The 26267-nt window shown below is 39.5% G+C and overlaps 1 protein-coding gene across 4 annotated transcripts in view; it reads left to right on the forward strand.

The window, feature by feature from the left end:
- Positions 1-26267, forward strand: part of AHCYL2 (adenosylhomocysteinase like 2) — a 173039-nt gene that overhangs the window by 117254 nt on the left and 29518 nt on the right. For 2 of the 4 annotated variants that reach the window (XM_079931257.1, XM_079931259.1), the window contains 7 exons: positions 3474-3582; positions 11485-11628; positions 12053-12153; positions 18635-18737; positions 20686-20780; positions 24086-24192; positions 25877-25993. In XM_079931257.1, the coding sequence (XP_079787383.1) occupies positions 3474-3582; positions 11485-11628; positions 12053-12153; positions 18635-18737; positions 20686-20780; positions 24086-24192; positions 25877-25993 (776 nt within the window). Of the gene's footprint in view, positions 1-3470; positions 3583-11484; positions 11629-12052; positions 12154-18634; positions 18738-20685; positions 20781-24085; positions 24193-25876; positions 25994-26267 lie in introns of all 4 variants that reach the window. The other 2 variants (XM_079931260.1, XM_079931258.1) reach the window with 1 other exon arrangement.

A 26267-nucleotide genomic window follows, 5' to 3' on the forward strand; every position in this document is an offset into this window, starting at 1 on the left:
AGGGACTTGTTAAGGTTTAGAGGTCAGAGGATCCGTGTAATTAGGTGTTTAGGGAAAAAATAATAATAATAAAAGCAAAACAGCCACCAGAATTAGGAATGGCTGATGAGCCACTAACAGAAATGCCTTATTAAATTGGGCTCTGCTGCTGGAGGGGTCGTTGGAGTGCTTCAGGGTTTCCAGGGAAGGCACCACCACCAAAACAACGAAAAGAAAAGCTAGCTGGAACCAGAGCCAACAGAATTGCTGATGAGGAAAGTTTAAAGGCCTAGACACAAGGGCCCCTGGACTGGAGAGGTGGCAGTAGGGCTGGTGATGTCACTATGCTGAGCAACAAGAAGAAATACATTGTCAATGGCAACTCTGGGATTAAAGCCCAGGTGAGGCTAAGCTCTTATTTAGCAGTCTTGCTGCCGCTATAGCCACTGTTGTAAAAGGCCAGCTGCTTTTACCCTCCTTTCCTGCTTTCGTCCCTTCTTCTGGCGTAACGTGAGCTGCTCCTCTCCTAAGTCTCTTTCCCTTCCTCGCCTTGATGCCTGTTGGAATTAGGCAATTTTCTCTCAAATGGATAAGGAGGGTTCCCTTAAAGGACCCTCCGATTTCAGATAAGGTAGGAAAGTTAGAGGTAGAATCTACCTGAGTATCCCAACCGGGGTGGGAAGATTACTGTTTTACAAGTAGGAGTGAAAAATGTAATGGCACGTAACTATTAAGGGGAGGTGGGCACCAGGGATGGGTTGTCAGTAAAAGATAAATATTTATTTCTTGGGGCAATTGTATAACTTACTCTATATAAGTGATTAGTCTCTTTTTAATATTCTTCTGTCTTAAAGAAACTTGAGTTCAGTGTCTGACAAGTAAACAAGATTTAGAACCCTATGTCTCTGAGTGCAGAAAGCCTACATAGCCTAGTCTTTAGTGCCAAAAGATAGCCTAAACTCGGGAATTCCCTGACGGGACAGTGGTTAGGGCTCTGCGCTTCCACTGCAGGGGGTATGGGTTTGATCCCTGGTCTGGGAACTGAGATCCCACAAACTGCACAGCACAGCCAGAAAAAAAAAAAGATATCCTGAACTTGACTTGGGTAGGAGGAAGTACTGTAAATGGAGGGGACTTTATAGAGAAGAGAGCTCAGTTTAAGGTAACTGGTTTGAAATGATGGTGCAGCTAGATGGCTACATGGTTTGGTATTGTTGGGGTAAACGGGTGTGTGCCCACCCACCCCATCCTACAAATCTAGAGAGGTAGAGTGACTGGTCCCCTCTAGTGGTGTGTGAGTGCGAGGGGGTGGTACATAATCTAAGGCAGGGTTTGTCTGTTACTCTTTTTTAAAAGTAGGCACTACTGACATTAGTGACTCATTGTGGGCTTTGGAAAGTCAATGACTACTCCTCTTCCTAGATGGGCCTCTAAAAAAGAATGAAGACATATTATTGTCTTGAACAAGCTTGGTGAAATGGAAGCCAGGGTTTTGAGCTTGACTGCTACTCCCCTCCCCATCTTCTCACCCACCTTCTTCCCCTTCCCCACTTTTTTTTTTTTTTTTTGCCCTTAAAAATTCTTTTAACTGTAGACTTGGCTTATGGTTACCATATTTACTTAATATTCAATCAAGTACAGACTCTGAAGATAGAGTAAGATTCATCGTTTCGGCACATGGCTGCCTATTATGTGTCAGGCGTTTTCGCCTGAGGATATAAAGGTGAATAAGATACATGGCTCCTGCCTTTATGGAGCCTAGTTTGTACAGGATACAGGTAGATAGTTGTATTCACTGTGATAAGAGAAGTACATGGAAGTTCATCCCATGGAAGTGCATAAAAGGGCACTTTATCTTTTTGGAATAAATTGCTACTTCAGTAAAATAATTAATTTTGCCATTTTTCATTTTGGGAAATGCTTCTAATCCAAAGAATTTTCTTATTGCTGCAAACAATTTGCAAACTCTAAAGTACTACACAGGCTATATTTGTTGTTATAGCTATGAAAATGCTACAAATTCCCCTAAAAGGCATGCTAAGCTAATTTGATTTGGCATTGGTCCCCTTGTCTGAATACTCAAATGACTCAGTAGTTACCTCTAACTGCAGGAAATGTGGCCGACAGTTGCTGCTTTCATTCTGGTATGCCGTATCTGTGTTCTGCCCGTCAAGGAACCATCTTTTTATCATGAAAGGCAGAATCAGTTGTCAGATCTTTGATTTTTCCTGCCTCCATGCCAAATGGATCCACATCTAAGCAATTATGCAAACATTCAATTAGGGAAAAATAAAGAAAGATATTTGTTGAATAATGATATGAGCTTTGATGTGAAGTGTTATAAAGTATCAGCTGAACTTTGAACAGTAGGAAAAAGAGATAAAATTGCAAAAAGATCATGATCAGATATTGTCCAAAATGCAACCTCCAAGAATATTGAGGTTTATACATATTCAGTCCAGTTATCCACTCCTACATCTGTTATAGTTAACAAATTATCAACCTTGTGGCTTTTAGTATTTTGTGATACCAAACATTAAAAATTATAAATTAGGGAATTCCCTGGTGGTCCAGTGGTTAAGACGCTGTGCTTTCACTCCTGTGGCCCGGGTTCATTCTCTGGTTGGGCAACTAAGATCCTGCAAGCTGCAGGGCGTGGCCAAAATTAAAAAAAAATTTTTTTAAATAATAGATTAATTTTTACTATACTTATTAGTACTGAAAAGCTAATTAATGCATTTTAGAAAGCCTTTAAAAAGCTAGAGTGACTACCTGCAAGAGTTACAAGAACAGTGAATTTGTAGGGGGTGGGAGTTGGGGATCCAGGTATTAATTGAATCACCTGCTGTGTTTCACGGTTTGCATACATTGTTTCATATAACCCTCTAAAACTTTTGAAGTAAGTTCTTTCATCTTTGTCGTATTTACCAGAAGAGGAGGGTCACAAAAACATCTTGATGAACAGCATATAGCTAATGAGTGGCATAACCAGGGTTTAAATGCAGTTCCAGAAAGCTCTGTATGAATAGAAAGCTTTTTTTTTTTTTTCTATTGTACCATACTATTTCCTGAGAATCTTAAAACCTGAAGGCAGGTCACTTTACCTTTCTGTATCTTGCAGTTTCTCATCTTAGATATATGAAGATTGGAATAGATAGTCTCAAAGATTCTTTCCAGCTTTAATTTTCAGTTAAACTATAGGAAGGATTTCTGAATATGACTTGACTTTCTATTTTAACCGGTACATCCCCTTCTCCCTTTGATTGCAAGAGGTATATAGTCAGAGAGTGGTTCCAGGATTTAAATTTCATAGAAACAGAGTAGGTAAAGAATGAAAAATCATTCTCTCCAAAGAGTCTTAACATTCCAAATGTGGGTTAGTGCAATCAGATCAGCTATGAGGGAAGGTAAGATCCTATAATGCAAGCCTTGAATTGCTGTCTCAAAATGGAGGTTATTTTCCTTTGTGTAACTAGAGTTCTTTTTCTTAGCAGATCCAGTTTGCTGACCAGAAGCAAGAATTCAACAAACGTCCCACCAAAATTGGACGTCGCTCTCTGTCTCGCTCCATTTCTCAGTCATCTACTGACAGCTATAGCTCAGGTGAGGACTGAACAGCTATGGACCCACTTGTGGAGGCTACTTAAGTATGATCAACGGACCCTCCTGTCTATCCCAGGCTAATTAAACATGATCAAACCTATGTTTTGGTATAAACACTTTGATTCTCAGTGGAAATTTGGACCAAAATTCTGGATGGAATCTTTGGATTCCTGTTGGGGATTCAGAGTGGAGCTTAATAGAGGCTTCCTCTTCCAATAAAGGCAGAAGAGGGTGATTAAAGAAATTGAGCTCTGACTTATTCAGAGGGTGAGAGTATGTTGCTCACTGATGACCTTCACTGAGCAGCATGTGTGAAGACTTGTGTTTTTTCCATTCTTTGAATGGAAAATAAAAGAGGGGTTCCCCATACATCCATCTGGGAAACCTTAATTGCCCCGAGAAACAGTGAAATCATTGTAGCTAGTTCAAGTGAGCCCTTTGCCTTCTCTTCTAAGCTGTGACATTGTATTGTCTGTTACTCCTTCCTTCCTGGCAGTGGCATTAATTCCAATATGTGGGCCCTGGGCTTGAGTTATCATTTAATGCCAGATGAATATTAACATGTGAGACCTTTTGTCAGCATTGACCATTTGTTTTTTGTTTGTTTGTTTTGTTTTGTTTTTTTAACATCTTTATTGGAGTATAATTGCTTTACAATGTTGTGTTAGTTTCTGCTGTATAACAAAGTGAATCAGCTATATGCATACGTATATCCCCATATCCCCTCCCTCTTGCGTCTCCCTCCCACCCTCCCTATTCCACCCTTCTAGGTGGCCACAAAGCACTGAGCTGATCTCCCTGTGCTATGCAGCTGCTTCCCACTAGCTATTGACCATTTGTTCAACAGTGCCCAGTATATGTCTGATCTAATATGGAGCTATTTTATTTTGCTCTTATATAGGAATGTGGTAGGAAGCTGAGTGTTTATCCTAGTTACCTCTTCACATTATAAATAGAACATTCATTAGAAAATTTTCATCTTGACCTGAAATTTTGTTTTTCACACAAATAGGAAAGTAGTGTTTGTTATGTAAAGTTGAAGAAAGCTTGTTTGAGACACTAACTTTTAGATTGTTATTTACAGTTTTTACATTTCTTGTTTTACATTTCCCTCACAATCACATAATGTAAATCCCTAGGGATTTTTGTCTAAAGATACCGAATTTTGTACTTATTCTGCTAAAATAACCAGCAGAATAATAAATAATTAAATTAAATAATTTTCAATAACTGTTGAAAATTGATGAACCAGTTACTGTAACTCTGGAAAGTATAATAGTTGTGCAAATGTGAATTGTAAAAGAGTGTGTACATTTTAGACTCTTGAGTTTGTGCATGTTATCTAAAGATTGATAACTAAATGATAATAGTACTAAAATTTAACTTCAGCTCAATCTCTTCCCTACACACTGGACCCACATTTCCAACTATGTTCCTGTGGAGAAAACCAATGCCTGCCTTCCCACAGAAGTCCCCTATGCAGGGAGGGTACTTACAAAATCTCTATTTACCCAGAAGAGTGGGTTTGTCGCCTTTGAACACGTAGTTGCCTGGTATAGCTCATTGGTGAGTGATATTGACTGATGTCACCACCCTGCATAGATTGGACCTTTTAGGTTGAACTATGTGAAATTGCCATTTCTATAGTAAAAAAAATTATCAACCTTATATATCCATTTAAGGGTACTGAGTTTGGGAGTGTGGAGTCGAAACATCCTGGACTTAGAAAATAACTTAAAGATCAATTATTCAGCTTCCCATTGGATGCTGGAATTGCCTTGATAGCATTCCTGACAAATGGCCATCTGGCCTCTTTGGGAGCATTTTAGATCATAGGGTGATCCTTGCTTGATTTAGTAATTTAGCTCCCAATAAGCTCTTATACAATCCCTAAAATTTAAAGAGTTTATTTAGAAATAAAAATCACCATATTTGGCTGCCTGATTTGGAGGGCATCCTACTGTCCTGGTTAACCTTATCTGGATATATTCCAGATTGTGTCCTTTTAAAAATATTATGCCTGTGAATATAATGTTCTTGGTGTGGTCCAAAATAACCTATAGTAGGTGTTATTTCCATAAACTCAATGCTTTTCAAATGAAACCTAAGATTATGTTTGCAGCTGTGTCACACACGCTGTTACCTTCTCTTGTTTCCACATGAATTGTCAAACCCTTTTAAACAGACTGTGGGGGCTTCCCTAGTGGCGCAGTGGTTGAGAGTCCGCCTGCCGATGCAGGGGACACGGGTTCGTGCCCCGGTCTGGGAAGATCCCACGTGCCCCGGAGCGGCTAGGCCCGTGAGCCATGGTCGCTGAGCCTGCGCGTCCAGAGCCTGTGCTCCGCAACGGGAGAGGCCACAACAGTGAGAGGCCCGCGTACCGCAAAAAAAAACAAAAAACAAAACAGACTGTGAATGGAGATGCCTACTGCCTATATTCTTGGACTGGGAGTTAGGAGAGACCTAGTTTCTAGGCTTTGATCAGTGTGTGATTTGTTGTGGGATCCTGGAAAACTCTGACAGTCTGAAATGCTCATAACAGAGGCAATGGGAAAGTCATATGAGGTAACACAGAAAAAGCTCCATACTCATCAAATGAAAAGCCAGGAATAACAAAATTACAGCTTTCTAAATATGAGAAGATATGCAAATGCATGTCAGTAAGAACTTGGAACCCATTTTCAGCATATGTTATATTTTAATTGACTATAGAAATTAATATTGTTAGAGCCCCAAAGACTGATCCTTGGACTTCTTCCCTTCTGTGTTTATCTCTTCCCAAGGGAACTCATTCAGTCTCCTAGTTTTAAATACCATATATTGGTGTTTGATTCTCAAATTTTATCTCTAGCCCAAATCTTTCCTCTGTACCCTAGCCCCAGATATTCAACTACCTGCTCAGTCCTTTCACTTCGATGTTTTATAGGCATCTCAGCTCTCCCATGTCTTAAAAACTGAATTGCTGAGTTCCAACCTTGCCCGTCTTCAGTCTATTCTCAATGCTGCAGCCATATTCATTTTTTAAAATAAGTCAGATCATATCACTTCTTAGCCCCAAACCCTCCAGTGGCTTCCCAGTCTCGCTCTGAGTAGGATCTAAAGTTCTCACAATGGCCTACAAGACCCTATACCATCCACCCTCACATTATATTTCTAATCACATCTCTAATTTCCCAAACTTTCCTCCTCCCCTGGCTATTTTGTTCACTCCAGTCGTGCTATCCTACTAACTGTTATTTTGAAACATGCCACGCATTCTCCTGCCTTAAGGCCTTTGCACTTGCTATTTCCTCTGCCTGGAATGCTCTAGGATACCCTCACTGGGTATCTTGCCTCCTTAGGTTCTTAACCAAAGATCACCTTCTCACTGAGACCTATCCTCTTTTAAAATTGTACAGACACCCCACACCTATCAAATTTTCCTCCTTTATTTTTCTCCATAGCACTTATTATCATATAACATATAATTTATTGTTGTCTTTCTTCCCTTACTTGAATATGAGATCCATGAAAGCAGAGATTTTTATCTCTTTGGTATTGCTCTATTCCCACCACTTAGAACTGTGTTTGACACATAAGAGGTGCTCAATAAATACATATTGGGGAAGGTGTCCAGAGACATTCTTATACGACTTTACACCCCTGTAAAGGAGTATATACCTCTGATACACTTTCTGTATGTGAAGAGTTAGAAGGTTTATGACATTTCAAAAAAAGATACCTTCCTGTCCAAAGTGCTTGTTTTGCTGAAGATACTTAGAGTCTTACCTAGGCTGTGGCGTACTCTCCCTTCCTAATGATCCTAATACTAAGTTTTGCCGTGCTTTTATTTAGGAACCTCTTCTGGCCTTTTCAACCAGGCTCCTTCTGGGAATCACAGAACACAGAAAAGGATGGTTCTTCAAAGGATGGATCATAACTAGTACCCTGCTAGATGCAGAGGAGAGACGTTAATTCATATATTCAGTGGATGCTCCAAGACATTAGGGCTTAATTCTAATGGAACCCAGACTGAAAGGGGCTACGTCAATCCTTGAAATTATTTTATAAAAAACAAACTTCTAAAAACTCTTTCTCTAAGCACAAAACCCTTAAAAACAAATGAATAGAAGAGACTTTTCTTCAAAGTCAGATCATTCTCAGTGATATATTTCTGAAAAAGCTGTCTTTGCAGTGAGTTAATTGGTTAAGGATAAGGAAAGAAGACCAAAGTTCCTTAGTTCATAATTGGTTCTTCTAAAGCTTGAAGTATTTTCAGATTTTTCCAAATAACAAAGTTTTGTTTGTCTATATTTTGGTTGCTAACATAGCTTTTCACATATTTCTAGAGTGTTATCAATGAAATCTGCTGCACATTGACACACAGGTCATTACTGTTATTCTATTACCAAATGAATAGATTGGGTCCAAGAGGAATTGCCTGACTTAAAATAGTCTGATAGGACTAATTCAGCCAGAAGTCTGACTGCTTCTTCTCCTAGCAATTAGCCACAATATCACAGCTTCTAGGAGGTAAGGCTTAATCAGGCTTGAGCCATAGAACATATGTATGACAGTTCCATGGGGTAGATTGTGGATTAGTGATTCACCAAATTATGTTTTGATTCTGAGATACCATGAAACAAGAGAACATCCCATGAAAGAGTTATTTTGTACTTTGTATTACTTTTCTACCTAGAAATTGAACCCTTTTTTTGTGATTATCTCATTTATTCATAAGATTTTTCTGGTGGGAGTTAGGGGAAAGGGAGAGTATGGGGAGAGAGAGGATCTATTATACTCCCTATTTTATGGTTGGATAAATTGAAAATTGGTCACTTAACCAATTAGAGGTGAAGCTAGAGCTAAGGTCTCAGACCTGTACTTCAGTAGGTGATTGTCTTGATTATCGGTTGTTCATTTTTAACTAAATTATGACTCTGGGCTTCATAATGTGCTGACAATTACAAACACTTTAGAAACTGTTCAAGCATGTGTGTGTGTGTGTGTGTATATATATATATATATATATATATATATATATGTTGGGTTTCTCTAAATTTTCCTAGGAAGAATTTTTAATTCAATCTCAACTATTTTCATGAATATGCTACTTTAAATATAGTGGCAGAAATGAGTTATGGATTTAAAAAAAATGTTATGTTAGTTCAGGAATAATCTTTCCACTGTGTTTGCAACAATAGCATTCTCTTGGTCTAAGTGTGTCAGCCATTTTGCATTCACATATTAGTACAGTCTAGACAACTGATACTTTTGGATCTCACTTGATAACAAGTCTGTATAAAGGGCTCTTTGAAAACAAATCCATTTTGGCTCAAAGAAAAAGATTGGTTGAACTAACTATAACCAGTTGGCTACTGTTAAGAAAAGAAAATACAGTTCTTTCCCTTTAGAAAGGGGAAGTAGTATAATTTTTTTCTTTGAGTTGGAAGAAAACCAAAAATTTGAGTACTTCTCTTAAGGAGAATTTTAGGGGGTTTTGTTGTTTGGTTGGCTTTTTTCCCCTGACTCGTCCTTAAAAGCTGAAGAGGCATAGGGAGAGGAGAGCTATTCTGGGTAGAGTTAGAACTCCAGTCTCAACCTTTTTCATCTCTGCCAGCCAACCACCTGCTGCTTGGGTAGATTAATAGATGACAGAGGTAGAGAAAAAAAGAAACTGCTAAATAATATTGTATGTATGTCATTCCTTTCCCATTCAAAATCCTAGAGCTAAGTAAGAACCCTTAAAGATGTTATATTTGGTATTGAATTAAAAATATGTACAAAAAACAGTAATAATACCAGGTATCATTTACTGAGTGCTTAATTACTTTATGCCAGCATTGCACTAAGCACTTTATGTACATTATTTTATTTAATCTTCTCAACAACTTGATTCTGACAAATCATGTCTGCATATTATATAGTCTGCTTCATAGCACATATTACAACCATATAGAAAGAAAAACTCTAAATAATTAATTCTGTAATTAGTTATTTCATGTCTGACTCACCTACTAGACTGAAAATCCCATGAAGGCAAAGACAATCGATATCCGTCCTGTATGCCCAGCACTTAGACTGTGCCTGGTACATAGTAGATGCACAATAAAATTCATTGACTGAACAACTGAATGTGTGAATGACTGAATACATGAATGAATTAACAACCCTATGAAAAATGTTCTGGTATCACCTCTACTTTATACCCAGAAGCAGAGACTGAGACTTCAACCAAAATCTCTCTGACTCCAGAACACTTAACCACTGTATTTAAATGGCCATTAGGGAGCATAAAAATCATCATGGCTCTGGAAAAGGATTTGAAATTTCAGGATACTCTGAATGTGAAGACTTTCTTCAAAAGCAACTTTTCTATAAATTTGGATCAGGATTAGGATGGCTGTTATCTTTCTTCTCCCAGGTGATAGAAGCATGGTTCCCCTAAGCCTCCGACTCATAAGCCATTTCTGAGTATTGATTGGTGAAACAGGTGACTGCCCAGGAAACTGTTTCTGGGCTCTGTTGCCAAAGGTACTTTGAGCTCTCACTCACCCTAGGAGGGAGAACCATAGACTTTTTGTACAGATTATCTCCTTTCAAGAACAAAAGTCCCTTTGGGGATTTATTAATTCCCCCACCTCCCCGGGTGCTCATGTTCTTTCTTGTTGCCTCGTGTTAGGACTTTGCTCTAGGGCAGTTTTCCAGCTCCAAGAGAGACACTCGGGCCCCTGCTGCCCAAACATTCTGTAGCACCATGCTTGATTAACTGGGCAAGGTCAGACTTGCCTTTTACAGCCCTCCCAGAGATAGACCCTTTGCTAAGAAATCCCAGAAATGCCTTAATTCTCTGGATATAAGTAGATCAGGAGACCCTAGGAGCTCTGAGCTTTTGTAGCTTTCTCCCCTTAAAAATGATGGAAGTACTTCTTATCTCATTGAGAAATATATAATGCTTTATAGACAGTGCTTTATGTCCCCAACCTTCCTCCCCCCAAAACCTTGAGGACTGCTTAGGAAGAAACTATCCTCAGGAACTTAAACATAAATCAAAGAAATCATCCAGCAAATGATTAGCAACTACAGAATTATATGAAGACTAAAAAGACCTCAGTCAAACATGGGAATGGCAGCAGCCGTAGCTGCCTATTAGCCACAATCAAAAGTCGTAGACCTTCCACCCTCTAGTGTATGTTGCTAAATGGATTAGTCATCAGAGCATTTAATTATACTGAAAGAGGGTTTATCTGCTTCTCTGGGAATCTAAAATGCCTAATGCAGGACCCACTGAGGCCAGCAAGAAGGGAGAGCACACTGAATACTTCATTGTCAATGTCTAATTGGGTCTGCAGGCATAGTTCAGCCTCATCAGAGCCAGTCTTAAAAAAGAAAGCTCTGTTTTGTCAGACAAACACTTTTTGTGTGGTTCTTAATTACTTTCCCATGGGTTCCTTGTTTTCTAGGTCTTATCTGTTCAGTTACTGTACTGAAACGCAAATTACATCAGGTGTTTGAGCAGCAAGCAGAGAAGGGTAGCTAGGATCCCAGAAACCCATAGGTTAATCACCATGATCATGCATTAAGAACTTGAACCTATTGCTACAGTGGTATAACCTCTCTCTTTTTTCATTTTCAAGGACTTCTGCATGTTCTGAAGGTAAAGTTAGCCTTAGATTCCAAGTTAATGCTACCCAGGGGGGATGTCTTCGGCAACGTCTCTCAGCTTCCTCTTTCTGGCCTGCGGATAGCACTTTCCATGGGTGGTGGTTGAGACAGCTCCTTGGTGCCACTTAGGTGCTTGCTTACCAAATGTGTAAATTTACAAGGTGCTGGATTACTAGAAAAGCCTCAGTTCACTCCACGGTTTGGAGTTTTAGAGGAATCCATTTTTTCCCCTAAAGGTATTTTATCCTGTCATTCCAGCTGCTTCATATACAGATAGCTCTGATGATGAGACATCTCCCAGGGACAAGCAGCAAAAGAACTCTAAGGGAAGCAGTGACTTCTGTGTCAAGAACATCAAACAGGCGGAGTTTGGACGAAGAGAAATTGAAATTGCTGAACAAGGTAAGGAAAATAAACACCTTTTCCTCTCAAGCTGCCATGTTAATTCATTTTTACATCCTGGGCTCTAGTAGTTTGTGAAATTTCAGTGTGATTTTGAAGAATACTTATAACAAAAGAAATATGGGCTCAGGAAACACTGTGGGGAGGGAGTAAACTCTAGAGGGTCTAGAAGGAACAAGGAAGAGGGGGAGAGAGACTAGATAAGGGGGACTGGGATATAGGGAATTAAACATTGGACCATTTACCTCTGGAAGTCTCTTATAACAGAAAAATGAAGTTTAATGTTTTGATCCCTTGAGAAACTTAATCTAACAGAGAACCTGTTTGGGGAAGGATCTTATCTTAAGAGAGTACATTTTTCTGTTATTCTTTACCTCTCATCCCTCCTCTCTAAAATTGCTACATGTGTATTGGGCCTTTTCAGAAATGCCGGCACTGATGGCTTTGAGGAAGAGAGCTCAAGGAGAGAAACCTTTGGCCGGAGCCAAAATTGTGGGTTGCACACACATCACTGCTCAGACTGCTGTGAGTCCTTTTCCTTTCTCTACATAACAATAGTTAATAACAGCCACCAGCTATTGAGGGCTGGCACACTAGTTCAGAGCTTAACAAGCGCTCATTAGCCTTCATAATGGCCATGTAAAAGCACATATTCCTGTTTCCATTTTATAAATGAGGAAGCTGAAGCTCAGGGAGTTTAAGTAATTTGTCCAAGGTTATACAGCTAGTAAACCACAGAATCGAGATTTAAACTTCAATATATCTGATTCCCAAGCTTATTCTTTCTCGTCTTCTCCACTGCTTCCCCTTATCTTCCCTTCCTGTGTCATTTCTACACAGCACCTCTGTGTTAGGCTGCTTTCAGCTGCAAATAAGAGAAAACCTGATTCAACCTGGACTGTACATAAGGGAATTCATGACATTACGTAGCTAGAAGTCCAGAGGTAAGGTGGACTTCAGTTGAAGGCTCTCAGGGCTCAGTTTCATCTATCTGTGATTTTCTTGGAGCTGCCTCCTCTCTGTGCTTACTTCATCCTCGGGCTGATAGCAAGATGGTTACAGCTGTTTAAGCCATCCCAGACTGACATGAAGAGGAAGAAGGACCATTTCTTCCTCTCTCCCAAGAGCAAGGAAACCTTTCCCAGAAGTCCTCCAGGGTACTCTGTCATGACACTGAGCAGAACTGGATCACATGCTTATGCCCCACCAGTCCTGGCAAAGGAACTGGGGTTTCCATGATTGGTTTAGATCCGTAATTTTCACCCTTGTCAGATTCACTGACCCCTTTTGATTAAAAAATATGTTTTGCAATGGCCCAGTATTTTATTAAAATGAAATTCAGATATAGCATAGCTAGGTACATATAATTTTTAAAAAATAAGTGTAAAATCTTACTGAAATATGAAGGAAGAATAAAAGGAAAGCAATTTATAATAAAATAATGTGTATTTCAATATGTAAGTGCTTGGGTACAAGTAGAGTTGAATAGTCAGATATTTGTCCTTACTTATAGCATTATTTGAATGTGAGTGCTACAAATGTATATACATAAAATGAGTTACTGGTTCCATAGCATCAGAGAAATGTTGCCAAATTAAATAATTTTCTGAAATTATAAACAACTTTTTGTAAATTTCTGAATAACAACAATATCAAAAATATGAGTTTTCTCTTGGTTTATACACTTGTTGCATTCTTGGAAAAACTATTATTGTTTTGTATTAAAACTACAACAATACCTTTGTTGATATGTAAAGTGGAATAAAGTTCTAAACTCAGGTAATTATAAATAGATTTCTCACTCATGTGAACTTTTCATTGGAACGCTTGAAAATTATACCAGATATGGCATGGTTTTTTTGTTCTAGGAGACTGTCCTACACTTTTGAAATGTCAAGATCCCTGGCCCTACCCACTAAATGCTAGTAACACTCCCCCTACCAATTACCGTGACAACCAAAATGCCCCCACAGTTTTCCAAAGTTCCTCTGCTGAGAACCACTGACTTAGAGTTGTCATCATCAAAGATGTGATACATATTAAGTTGCCAACTGTAATGAGACCACTACAGGAAATCAGTGTATTAAGAAATTGTCTGGACTCTTTTATGGGATTTATAAGATCCAGGTCATTTGTATGACTAGATCTCTTCCAAAAGATTGTCTTGTAAGCACAACACTATGTGGCCACATTCCTTATTCAGAATAGCAGAGATTCCTCAAGACACAGCTACTGTTAGCATCTTCCCTGTGAGACTTTTCTGGGTTATGTGTTCTCTGAGGAAAAGGATACCTTGGTACCCCAAAATTAGTATAATAAATTGAAAAGCTATCACTTTTTGGAGCTATAGACTAATGAATCAAGGCAGAAACACTCTTGGAACCTTTTTTGGACTTCCCCAGTCAGGGACATGAGACTTCAGTGTGGTGGCTTAAAATAGTTAGTGCTTCTGTACTGTCTCATGTTGCTAAATTACATCTAGTTTCTTTTTTACCCCCTGGCTCATAAACATTACCACTCTTCAAGGTTACTTTCTTTTTTTTCCTGAATGGAGTAATCAAAATTAGTTTACCAATTTTAATATTATTTTATTGTTCCCTCCCCACACTTTTCTGTTTCCTTTAAAAAAATAATTACAAAGGAATTTTGCTTTGTTTTTTTAATCTCTATTTTATTTTTCTGATTACAAAAGTAATTCATGTTCATTTTACAATATTCAAGCATTACCACAATCTATAATGTAGAAAGACAGTCTGCTATAATCCCATGCTCCAGAAATAGCTCATAGTTAACAGTTTCCTGTCCATGTTTCTAATAGACTTGGATCTAAATATTTATATTTTTTAGGTGTGTTTCCATAGTTCCTTCCAACCAGATTCCTTAGCTACTCTCTCTAAACAGTAATGATTTAAAGTCAAGTTAAACCAGCTTCTGAGCTCTGTCCTTCTCCCACTTCTACCTGCCTTCACTTCTGCTTGAGCCCTAATAGCCAGCAGTCTTGACTCATAGTTCTTTAAATAGTTCTTATATTCTTGGTCCCAGTCACTTTTCTAGTTAATTTATATTGCTTTGTAGGTAAGTCTCAGTATCATTCTCTTCTTTGGCACGTTGAGGAATCCTAGTTATAGAAATTCAGAAATTCTTTAAGGTGAAAATTAAAACAGGATAGAAAAAAATTGGATTGGATATTGAAAGGTAAAGAAATTAAGATATAGGGCTTCCCTGGTGGCGCAGTGGTTGAGAGTCCGCCTGCCGATGCAGGGGACACGGGTTCGTGCCCCGGTCTGGGAAGGTCCCACATGCCGCGGAGCGGCTGGGCCCGTGAGCCATGGCCACTGAGGCTGCGCGTCCGGAGCCTGTGTTCCGTAACAGGAGAGGCCACAACAGTGAGAGGCCCGCGTACAGCAAAAAAAAAAAAAAAAGGTAAAAAAAAGAAATTAAGATATAAGAGTAGTTCTGCTGTGGCCTTTGACGAATTATGTGAGAGAGTTAGCCTAGTGGAGTTGTTTGCACGTATTTTTTTTTAATTAGAGCATATTTTTCATTAGAATTTTTATTTTGTATATAAATATTAGAAAATACAAATTTTTTAAAATGAAAATTATCAGTACCCAAAGTTAAGCGCTGTCAGGAAATTTTAAAACAAACTTTGTCACCAAAGATTTATCTATGTTAAAAGAGCTCTTAATCGAAGCAGTAGGGTGGTACATTACCTTCTTTTCTTTTTTTAATATTTATTCATTTATTTATTTGGCTGCATTGGGTCTTAGTTGCGGTACGCGGGATCTTCGTTGCAGTGGGCGGGATCTTTAGTTGCGGCATGTGGGATCTTTTTAGTTGTGGCATGTGGGATCTTTTTAGTGGTGGCATGTGGGATCTAGTTCCCTGACCGGAGATTGAACCTGGGCCCCCTCCATTGGGAATGCAGTCTTAACCATTGGACCACCAGGGAAGTCCCTATACTACCTTCTTATAAAGAAGCCTATCTCCATCTTACAAACTGAAGTGAAAGCAAGTCAGGATCAAATCAGTGGATTAAATTTATTTTAATAATTTAAAAAAATTTGAAATATACACAGATTTATAGAAAAGTTACAAATACAGTACAGATAACTTTTTTTTCTGAACCATTGAATAGTAAGTTGCCAGCCTTATGATGCTCCCACAAATACCTTAGTGTATATTTTCTACAAACAAGAACATTCTCCTGTCCAGCCAGTACAACCATTCAAAATTAGGAAATTAACATTGATTCATTATTGCCATCTAATCCTCAGGTCCCATTTGAGCTTCACTAATTGTCCCAATAATACTTTTTTATAACCAAAGGATCCTGTCCATAGTTATGGGTCTCATTTAATTGTTATCTCTTTAGTCTCCCGCAGTGCTGGATAGTTCATCAGTCTTTCCTTGACTTTCATGACCTTGACACTTTGAAGATTATAGACAAATTATTCTGTAGTATGTCCTTAGTACGTAGAAAATGATGCTGTGCTTTTTTCATTTAATCCTATCAGGTGGCACTTGTTTTCGATTTGTCCCATAACTGATGTTCATTTTTTTTTTTTTTTTTTTTTTTTTTTTTTTTACTGATGTTCATTTTGATCCCTTGATGGAGGTAGTGTTTGCCAGACTTTTCTAGGGTAAAAGTTATTTTTCCCCCTTTGTAATTAATAAGTATTTTGTGAGGTAGTAATATGAAACTGTGTAAATATCCCATTCTTCATCAAACCTTCCAATTATTCATTCATTTATGTATTTTTATTTGTGTGGAGTCATTGTTTCCTATTTTATTTAATGGGTTATAATCCATTACTATCATTATTTATTATGATAAAAATTGTTCCAATTTTGGCCAAGAGGAACCCCTGAAGTCTTGCTTCTGTGCCTTGTCTCTTGACATATCCCTTTCATTCTTTGAGCACTTCCTTGCTTCTGGTACAAGATGATCTCAGCTCATTTTGTACCTTCCCTGTCCTATCCCTGGAATCAGCCATTTCTCCAAGGAGCCCTGGTTCCTTTTCCTTTCAGTGGATCTGTACACTAGTGTACTCTTTGCTATTGGGATATCATTGTTCCTGGATCCTCTTTCATTAATTTTCAAAAATAATTGCCCATTAACTCTTCATATATATCTTTTGCCCCGTTCTCTCCTTCTGTAAATTAGGCCATTGATAGTATCCCATAGATCTTAGATGCTCTCTTCTGCTTTTTTCCCCCACTCTCTTTTCTTTCTGTATTTCAGTTTGGTGATTTCTATTGATCTATCTTCAAGTTCACTGACTCTATCCCTAGATATGCCCAGTCTGGTGATAAGCCTAATGAAAGAATTCTTAAATCTGATCCTTAAAAAAAAAAAAAAAAAAAAATTCTGACATTTCTATTTGACTTGTTTTTATAGTTTCCATCTCTATGCTGAAATTCCCTACCTGTTCATGGATGTTGTCCATCTTTTTCACTACACCCCTTGCCAGCCTTTTACTCATGTTAAATGAGTAAAAGCATAAATATATTAATCATAGTTAATTGAAAGTTCCTGTCTGATCAAACATCTGTCTCATCTCAGAGTCTGGTTCTCTTGAATACTTTCCTGACAATGGGTTGGGGTTTTTTTTCACTTTTTTTGGCGTGCCTTGCAATTTTACATTGAATGGTAGTATATTATTTTCCATTATTGTCATGAATTGGGCTGGATTTCAATTCTGTTGTTCCATACCAAAGGCTACAAATTCCCCCAGGCTGGAGGGCTCTCGTACTCCTCAGTGTTTGCACTTCACCTTCGGGCTTTCAGCCGCTTCTGCACATGCTTGCCACAGGGGGGCTCTGTCTTCAAGTGCATGTCCCCGCTGCAGCACACGACTGCTACTCCTTGTTTCCTGGAGCTAGGCTCAAGGTGAGGGCAAGTGGGGTTCTTAGATTTTCTGGTCCAGCCTCGGTGTTAGGCAGGCCTCTGTGAGGGTAGGACTTTTTCAGTGTTCCTGCCACTCCTCTCTGTAGCAGCCAAATTTTGCCTTGTATTGGTGGTAGGTCTTGAGCAGAGATATTTTCCTGTCCCTCCTGGAGAGGTAGCAGATTTTTACTTTGTATCAATGTAGGGTCCTGGGCCCAAGAGGATTTTCTGCTACTCCCCCAGGAGCAGAGAGTTTTTGCTTCCACCCTTCCCCAGAAGCAATAGCTCTTTGCCTGGTCCCTGGTGGCAGGCATAATTCCTGCTCCTCTTGCTACAGTTTAAGGCTTTTGCTTCCTATGAGAGAAGAGTGTGGAGATGTGCCGAGGTTTCATGCTTATCTTTGAGCACAGCCAATCAGCTCCCTGCCCGCAATCTTTCTTGTGAACCCTGGTTGGAAGCCCCTAGAAAAGAGCTTGCATGTGAGTATGAACTCTCCTTGTGCCTGGGGCTACAAGAAGTTCCAAACTGACATACTTTCCCACACTCAGCCTTTACTAATTCATTAAAATTTTAGCTAATTTTTTCTTACCGTGATGTATGGCAGCCACCTCTTCCTTCTGTGCTCTGACAAGGGTGAAACAGTGTTCCCTCTCTCCTTAAAGGGCTTTGTTGCTCTTTGGAGTTCCTTGGTTGCATTATGACCTCAGCTCTTTGATGTACTCAAGAAAAGTTATGGTTTTGTAGATTATCCAGCTTTTTCTTGTTGAGGTGGAAGCTTCTCTTGCAGCTTTCTACATCCTAAGGAGAAGCAGAGCTATAAATTTGTGGTTTTTAAAAGGATGTTTGGCACTGAAAGCCTTGGTTTAATTAAATCTTACAGGGAGGCCCAATATGTTAAATGAGTAAAAGCATACAGCTCAGCTGGAGCCTTCCCCGTGCCTACCCCCAACCCTTGCCCTCTTCTCCAAGTATTGAAGTTTCTGTAAAGCACAGTTTGAAAATCATGGGCGTTAGTTATTCCTAATGTACTTTCTCATTGTCAAATATATAAACTTAATCTCCTTGACCAATTGTTTGGCCCATGCTTGCTCATCTCCTGCTTTCTCTTTAATATAGGTGCTTATGGAAACTCTGGGCGCTCTGGGGGCACAGTGCCGATGGGCTGCCTGCAATATCTATTCCACTCTCAATGAAGTGGCTGCTGCTCTAGCAGAAAATGGTAAGATCTTTTGTGTGTTCTCTTTGTCTTTGACTAAAGTTTCCAAAAAGTTCCATTGTTTCAATAAATATCTGTAAGGAAAGTTGACATTTAAAGTTGTCTTGAAAGAAATATTCTTTTTTTTTTTAGTTGAAGTATAGTTGATGTACAATGTTGTGCTTGTTTCAGGTATACAATAAAGTGATTCACTGTATATGTGTATCTATATCTATATATCTATCTATATATATCTATCTATCTTTTTTCAATTCTTTTCCACTATAGATTATCATAAGATATTGAATGTAGTTCCCTATGCTATACAGTAAATCCTTGTTGTTTACCTATTTTATATATGGTAGTGTGTATCTGTTAATCTCCCCCTTCCCCTTTGGTAACCATAAGTTTGTTTTCTGTGTCTGTGAGTCTTTCTGTTTCATAAATAAGTTCATTTATACTATTTTTTTAGATTCCGCATATAAGTGATATCATGTAATATTTGCCTTTCTCTGACTTAATTCACTTAGTATGATAATCTCTAGGTCCATCCATGTTGCTGCAAATGGCATTATTTCATTCTTTTTTGTGGCTGAGTAATATTCCATTGTATGTATACACCACATCTTCTTTATCCATTCATCTGTTGATGGACACTTAGGTTGCTTACATGTCTTGGTGGGTCCCTATTCTTGATGAGTTTGCCCTCCTTCTGGGCTTCTCTTGTTAAATATGATCGAGGTAACTGTGTTGCTTTACAGTCACAAATATCTTCTTATGTCTAATATTCCATTATTAGTTAATGCTTTGCCTTTCAGAGCACCAGTGAACCTTATTCACTGTCTAAGGTCATATGGATTAGAAAAGAAAATGCTTCAGGCATAATTTTGTGGTCCGACTGGTTTTCAGCAGTTAATGTTTGGTGCTCTGCTTCAGCGGTAAACAGGACTTGACCTGGCAGATTAATATTTGATAACAACAGCCACTGACACTTGAAGGACAAAAGAAATAGAGAAGTTTGGACTTTGCCAGTTTCTTGCCTTCACTCTCTGATAGCCCAACACAGATCAGGATACCAAACACTTGCTTCAGAGCTATTGAGAAATTCTGGGAAAGCTCTATAGTGCATGCATACCTCTCTTTTTGCAAGCACTTTGAGCATTTTATTTGTTCTTTCACTTACAGTCATTCATTTGTAAAATTTTTATTAATGTATAAAGTATGTATAGAAAGTACACATATATAAACATATAGTCCAATTAATTGTACATATACATTCATTTCTCTTTTTTTTTTCAACAAATGCTTATTGACCTACTTTAAGGACAAATGAGAGTGTCTTTGCCCTCAGAATCTTATATCGTGGTTAAGGAGAAAAGACACATATATAAATAATGATAATACAAGGGCATATATGATAATGCCACAACAGATCATAAATCCACATTTAGTATACCAACAAGGGGCTTATAAAAGTTCAGATTCCATGTGAGATCACTTTCAGCTGAGTTATAAGGCTTCCTTAAGGAGCATGATACTTAACTGGGTAATGAAGTGTAACAACATTTGAACAGAGGGAGAAGAGTGTAAGAGTTTTCCTGATGCAGAGGATGGGATGACTAAAGTATAGAAACAAGAAAGATCAAAATGTAGTTGGGAAATGATGAGAATTCCAGTTGGACTGGATGAAGAAGTACATATTTCTGGTTTCTTCTTTTTTGCCTTTAGTCATACTTTTAGCATTCGTCATACTCTTGGCCCTTTTGTTTGTCCTCTTTGGTCTAACAAGAGTGAAATGACCACCAAAGACAAAGACGAGTATAAAAGGACTGAAGACAATAGTAATCAGTGAAGAAAGTCAACCCAAGAACGAGAGAGCTTGGAATTGGGGAAAACCAGCATCTCCTTGCCAAAATTTAGGGTCAGCCCTTTTTTCAGGCTTTAATGGTTTCTCTTTGTTCTTTTTTCTCAGGATTTCCTGTGTTTGCCTGGAAAGGAGAGTCAGAAGATGACTTCTGGTGGTGCATTGATAGATGTGTGAATGTGGAGGGCTGGCAGCCAAACATGGTGGGTTAGATCTCTGCCAACACAATTCTGTTGGGGCCTGGAGGTATAGAGAGGGAGAGTGTGGTCTGGGAGAGGGTTTCCCAGCAGGAAGGAAGGCAAATGCTTCCTTTTCCGTCTGATGTACCTGGGCTTCCGGCAGAGCTAGATGCTTATGCTTAGGGCATCCCAAGAATATTCAACCTCCTTATAGCCTCAAAGTGCTTTTCATTGTCAGTGCTGATCTCAGAAGCACTCATATTCATCAGCAACATTAAAATACTGCTCAGGGTTCACACATGACTGGTTAAAAAGTAAGATTAATGAGTTACCATCCCCTACCACTGCTTACCACCCCCCCACCCCCCACCCACCCCGCCCGACAACATCAATGATTAAAGCACACACACGCACACACAGCTCCTATGGTACTTAGCTTTCTTTCTAGAATCACGTGCTAAATTTATAGTAAACCTGAAGGGATTCCAAGTTCAAATTTCTTCTCTTTATTCATTTCTCACCTGAAGAAAGATGAATAGGCAAAGTTTGGGGTTTTTAATTTCTGCTTAGTTTTTATTTTTGTTTCATTTTTTAAAAGATCAAGTGCTTGAAGGCTGAGAGCATATTAGATTCACAAGGGGAAGCAAAAAGCTTCACAAAGTATGATGCACTCCTGCTTTGCAAACCTTTCTGCATATGGGTGAGAGGAGAAATTAGGGAATCAACTGAAACAAGAATCCTTGAAGCTCTAGTCCAACTATTGCTTACTGCTAAAGACTGCAGAGCAGGCTTTATCTGGGACACAGCAGAGAGAAGCAGCCTGTCTTTCTGGATTCTGATCCAGGCCACATTGCACCAAGTGTTGGTTTGAGGAAGCTGGGTTAAAACCTTCATATCCTGAAAGGGAGGGAGGAGTCGACTATAAGATGAGTCAGCTCATTCCAGCGGAGTTTAACGGTGACAGAAGGGAGTGTGACTGACAGGTGCTAAAGAAGATATGCCAGGGGGGCTCTACTGGAAATAAAACATTAATTTTATAGTCATGAACATAGGGAGGACAGGGGATTGTACATGGCGAGCTTTTATAGACTGTAGAGCCAGCACACACTGCTGGAAAGATTGACGAAGAGAGTAAGACAAGGGTAAGAAAAACTGTGACCCCAGAAAACAGGATCCATATCTTTTTGGATCCTGTCAAGATCCTGTCAAGTGCTTTTACTTGCTTGCCAACTTCAGGAAGATTCCCAGGTGACAATAATTTTCTGCAGTAGGACAACAGGGTGAGAATTTTGGGCTACATTCATTAAATAAATATTAGGGATAGCAACTACCTGCCTGTATTCGATACCTGTGTTAAAAGGGAAAGGTGGACGAGAATACTGAGACTAAGACACAATCTTTTTTGTCTCTGATCTTTTGTGTGGCTAGGGATCAGAGGCTGCAAGCAAAAACTCCATGAGGGATTCCATACATGTAAAAAGGGAGAGAGAGGGCTTCCCTGGTGGCGCAGTGGTTGAGAGTCCACCTGCCGATGTGGGGGACACGGGTTCGTGCCCCGGTCCGGGAAGATCCCACATGTGGCGGAGCGGCTGCGCCCGTGAGCCATGGCCGCTGAGCCTGCACATCCGGAGCCTGTGCTCCGCAACAGGAGAGGCCACAACAGTGAGAGGCCCGCATACAGCAAAAAAAAAAAAAAAAAAAAAAAAAAAAGGGAGAGAGAAACTCAGAGGAGCCTTTCCATTTCTTAGGGAATCTGTTCTGAAGGTTTCTACTGGGAGAAAATGGAGCACTATCTTATGGTATGGAGCAAGTGTAAGAGTTTTAATAAGAGTCCTGCCTTGGATCCCTGCTCTCAAATAAGGTTTAGTGGAATCAGAGAAAATAGATCAACAACAAGAGCAGAAGTGGGAATTCCCTGGCGGTCCAGCAGTTAGGACTCGGTGCTCTCACTGCCAAGGGCCCGGTTTCAATCCCTGGTCAGGGAACTAAGATCCCACAAGCCGAGCGGTATGGCCAAAACAAAAACAAAAACAAGAGCAGAAGCAAAAAAGATCAGGTGGTAGACATGAGGTTGGAGATTTTGTGTACCCAGGGGTCCAGGATGGCATCTTTGGCACTTGTAGTAGAGTTGATAATTGATGGGACTGCAAAATGGGTGCTTGCCAGTGGAGGGCAGCTTAGTCCTGTGGGTCTTTCCAGGAGGGTGGGTGTAACAACTTGGAAAGTCCTGCCAAGCGTTTCTAACAGTTAGGTGAAGGGCTGAAATGCCACAGCCTACTGCCTAATAGTATTCTAAGCTGGTCTTTCTTTAGCTTATTTATAATTCAGAAACTTTCCTCTGCTGATGAAAGCTCCAGTGGGCACAGCATTGTGTTTATCTTTAATCCCAACCTGAAACAGTGATGAGCTGTTCAGAGGCATGCTTGCACACCTACATGCTGCACAGTTCCCTAGTTATTTTTACTTTGGTTGATAGAGAGTGTGAGGTTGTGCTAGGCAAAACCCTACAGTGCTGCCTGATCATTTTGGGTAGGAGAGTGCCTGTACTTTGGGAGAAGTAAAGGATTAACGAATACACATTTGTAAGCCATTGTTCTGGGAGGGAGACTAATTATCTGGCTTTATTTAAACTAAGCTTTTACTGATGATATTTAAAGTCCTGAATTCAACCAATATAAATATGCTAATATCAAGTTTAGGCTTTCTGACTACCAACAGTACAGCCAAGAGCTAATGGTCTAGGTAATCACTTAAGCTATTAGTCCATAAGAAAATCCTCATTGCGCTGCTGTATATTTTGATCCTAGCGGGTATGTCATTTGGGAAGGTCACTTGGCTGTGAGAATTACAGTTGGCCTTTCATTTCACTGTTTTTTTGTTTGTTTGTTTTTGACTGCATTGGATCTTCGTTGCTGTGCGCGGTCTTTCTCTAGTTGCGGCGAGTGGAGGCTACTCTTCATTGCGGTGCGCGGGCTTCTCATTGTGGTGGCTTCTCTTGTTGCGGAGCACGGGCTCTAGGCATGCAGGCTTCAGTAGCTGTGGCATGTGGGCTCAGTAGTTGTGGCTCACGGGCTCTGGAGCGCAGGCTCAGTAGTTGTGGCGCACGGGCTTAGCTCTTCTCCGGCATGTGGGATCTTCCCGGACCAGGCCTCGGACCCATGTCCCCTGCATTGGCAGGCGGATTCTTAACCAGTGCGCCACCAGGGAAGTCCCTCACTTGTTTTTTTCTTCAGTGTAATGACTGTTGGTCATTATACTGACTCTTAAGTTATTTTGCATAACCATTTGGGAAATTTGAAATATGACATTATTGATGCTTATTATTGCAGATCTTGGATGATGGAGGGGATCTTACTCACTGGATTTATAAGAAGTATCCGAACATGTTTAAGAAAATCAAGGGCATAGTGGAAGAGAGTGTTACTGGAGTCCACAGGTAAGATTTGACATGGGTATGCCTAGTTTTATGCAGCCTGGACATATATTCTTTTTTTTTTTTTTTTTTTTTTTACAAATTTTTATTTATTTACTTTTGGCTGCGTTGGATCTCTGTTGCTGTACGCAGGCTTTCTTTAGTTGCGGCGAGCAGGTGCTTCTCTTTCATTGCAGTGCACGGGCTTCTCATTGTGGTGGCTTCTCTTGTTGTGGAACATGGGCTCTAGGCGCTTGGGCTTCAGTAGTTGTGGCACGCGGGCTCAGTAGTTGTGGCGCACAGGCTTAGTTGCTCTGCAGCATGTGGGATCTTCTCAGACCAGGGCTCGAACCTGTGTCCCCTGCATTGGCAGGCAGATTCTTAACCCCTGCACCACCAGGGAAGCCCCTGGATATATATTCTTATAATCACATACTTATAGAATACATTATGTTAAAAATTGAAACCTGATCTGAAATGTTGAGATCTGAGTCTGCACACTTGTTTTTTGTCTTTTTTATTTGTGGTACGCGGGCCTCTCACTGTTGTGGCCTCTCCCGTTGAGGAGCACAGGCTCTGGACGCGCAGGCTCAGCAGCTATGGCTCACGGGCCCAGCCGCTCTGCGGCATGTGGGATCTTCCTGGACTAGGGCATGAACCCGTGTCCCCTGCACCGGCAGGCGGACTCTCAACCACTGCGCCACCAGGGAAGCCCTGCACACTTGTTTTTTAAATTAACAACACAAATAGGAAACTTAAAATAGTGAGGGGGGAGTAGCTAAGGGAATAAGTGTGGTCCTCATGTTTTCTAGTCATTGTAATACAATGACTGCTTGTCCTCTTTGGACGAATTCATTTATTCAACATCTATTTATTGAACTTCTACAGTGGACCAGGAACTACTCTAAGAACCATGCTAGGGATCTAGCAGTGGGGAAAACAGACAAAAGCCTGGGCCCTCATAGAGCTTATGTTCTTACACAGCGAACAAGGATTTAGGGTTCTGTTTCTCAAATGAGCATTAATTCCCTGAGTAAAATTGTAACCATTTCTGTTTCCTGTTATTTACCCAGAAAGAACTGAAAGTATGAAAGTTTTAGGGAAGTAAATTTTGAATAAGCCACCATCACTGCTTCAATATACTGTGATCTTTTTGAATGTATAAAACTATGGATTGTCCCATATTTTCAAACTTTTAGAAAGGGATGAATTTTGAATAAAACACCTGGTTCTAATTTTTAGTTGACTCAGTTTAAATAAAACCCCTATATACAGATATACATATTTATAGGTATATGTACTGAAGTTATAAAATTGAGACTATTGGAAAGTTAAACTATTTGAAAGTTAAAATTGTTGCATTAGAGTAGTGGGATTAAAATAGTACTTAAAATTTCTCTTTTTATAATTAAAAAGGGAAATAAAACTAATAAGCAATTAAAAATTTTACATTTTAATGCTTAAAATTTAGTGGTGGGTCAAAGATTTTCCCCACATGCCTTTTGATTAATAGCTTTATTTCTAAGCTGTATACAGATTCTGGAAAGGTATTCTTTATTTCTCTGTATACACCTTATAGGATGAAATTAGTTGTGTCTCAGGCTCTCATGCCTACTCAATTAACTTATTTGTGAAATTTGATATGAAACTGATGGTCGATTGCAATATCTCATTGTTTTATGTTCTTCTTGATTTCCTTCATCCTCAGGCTGTACCAGCTATCCAAAGCTGGGAAGCTATGTGTTCCAGCCATGAATGTCAATGACTCAGTCACCAAACAGAAATTTGACAACCTCTACTGTTGCCGTGAATCAATTCTTGATGGGTAATGTTTTGTTATCTTTGGGATGAACTTGAGTTGTTGAATTGAGGTTCTAAATTTTTTGGTTTTGTTTATTTCTAGAAATGATTTGTGTAGGACCTCTGGATCTATTGCTACATCATACTCAATATTTTGTAACCCAAAGCTACCATTGCTGTCACTTACATCACACTCAATATTTTATGACCCAGAGCTACCATTGCTGTCACTATTTCAAGCAAATCTATTTTACTTAAAAAGTCAGACCAGCCCCTATCTACTGGTGGCAGTTTTTACA

Source organism: Stenella coeruleoalba (assembly GCF_951394435.1).
Source record: "Stenella coeruleoalba genome assembly, chromosome: 9".
NCBI lineage: Eukaryota > Metazoa > Chordata > Mammalia > Artiodactyla > Delphinidae > Stenella > Stenella coeruleoalba.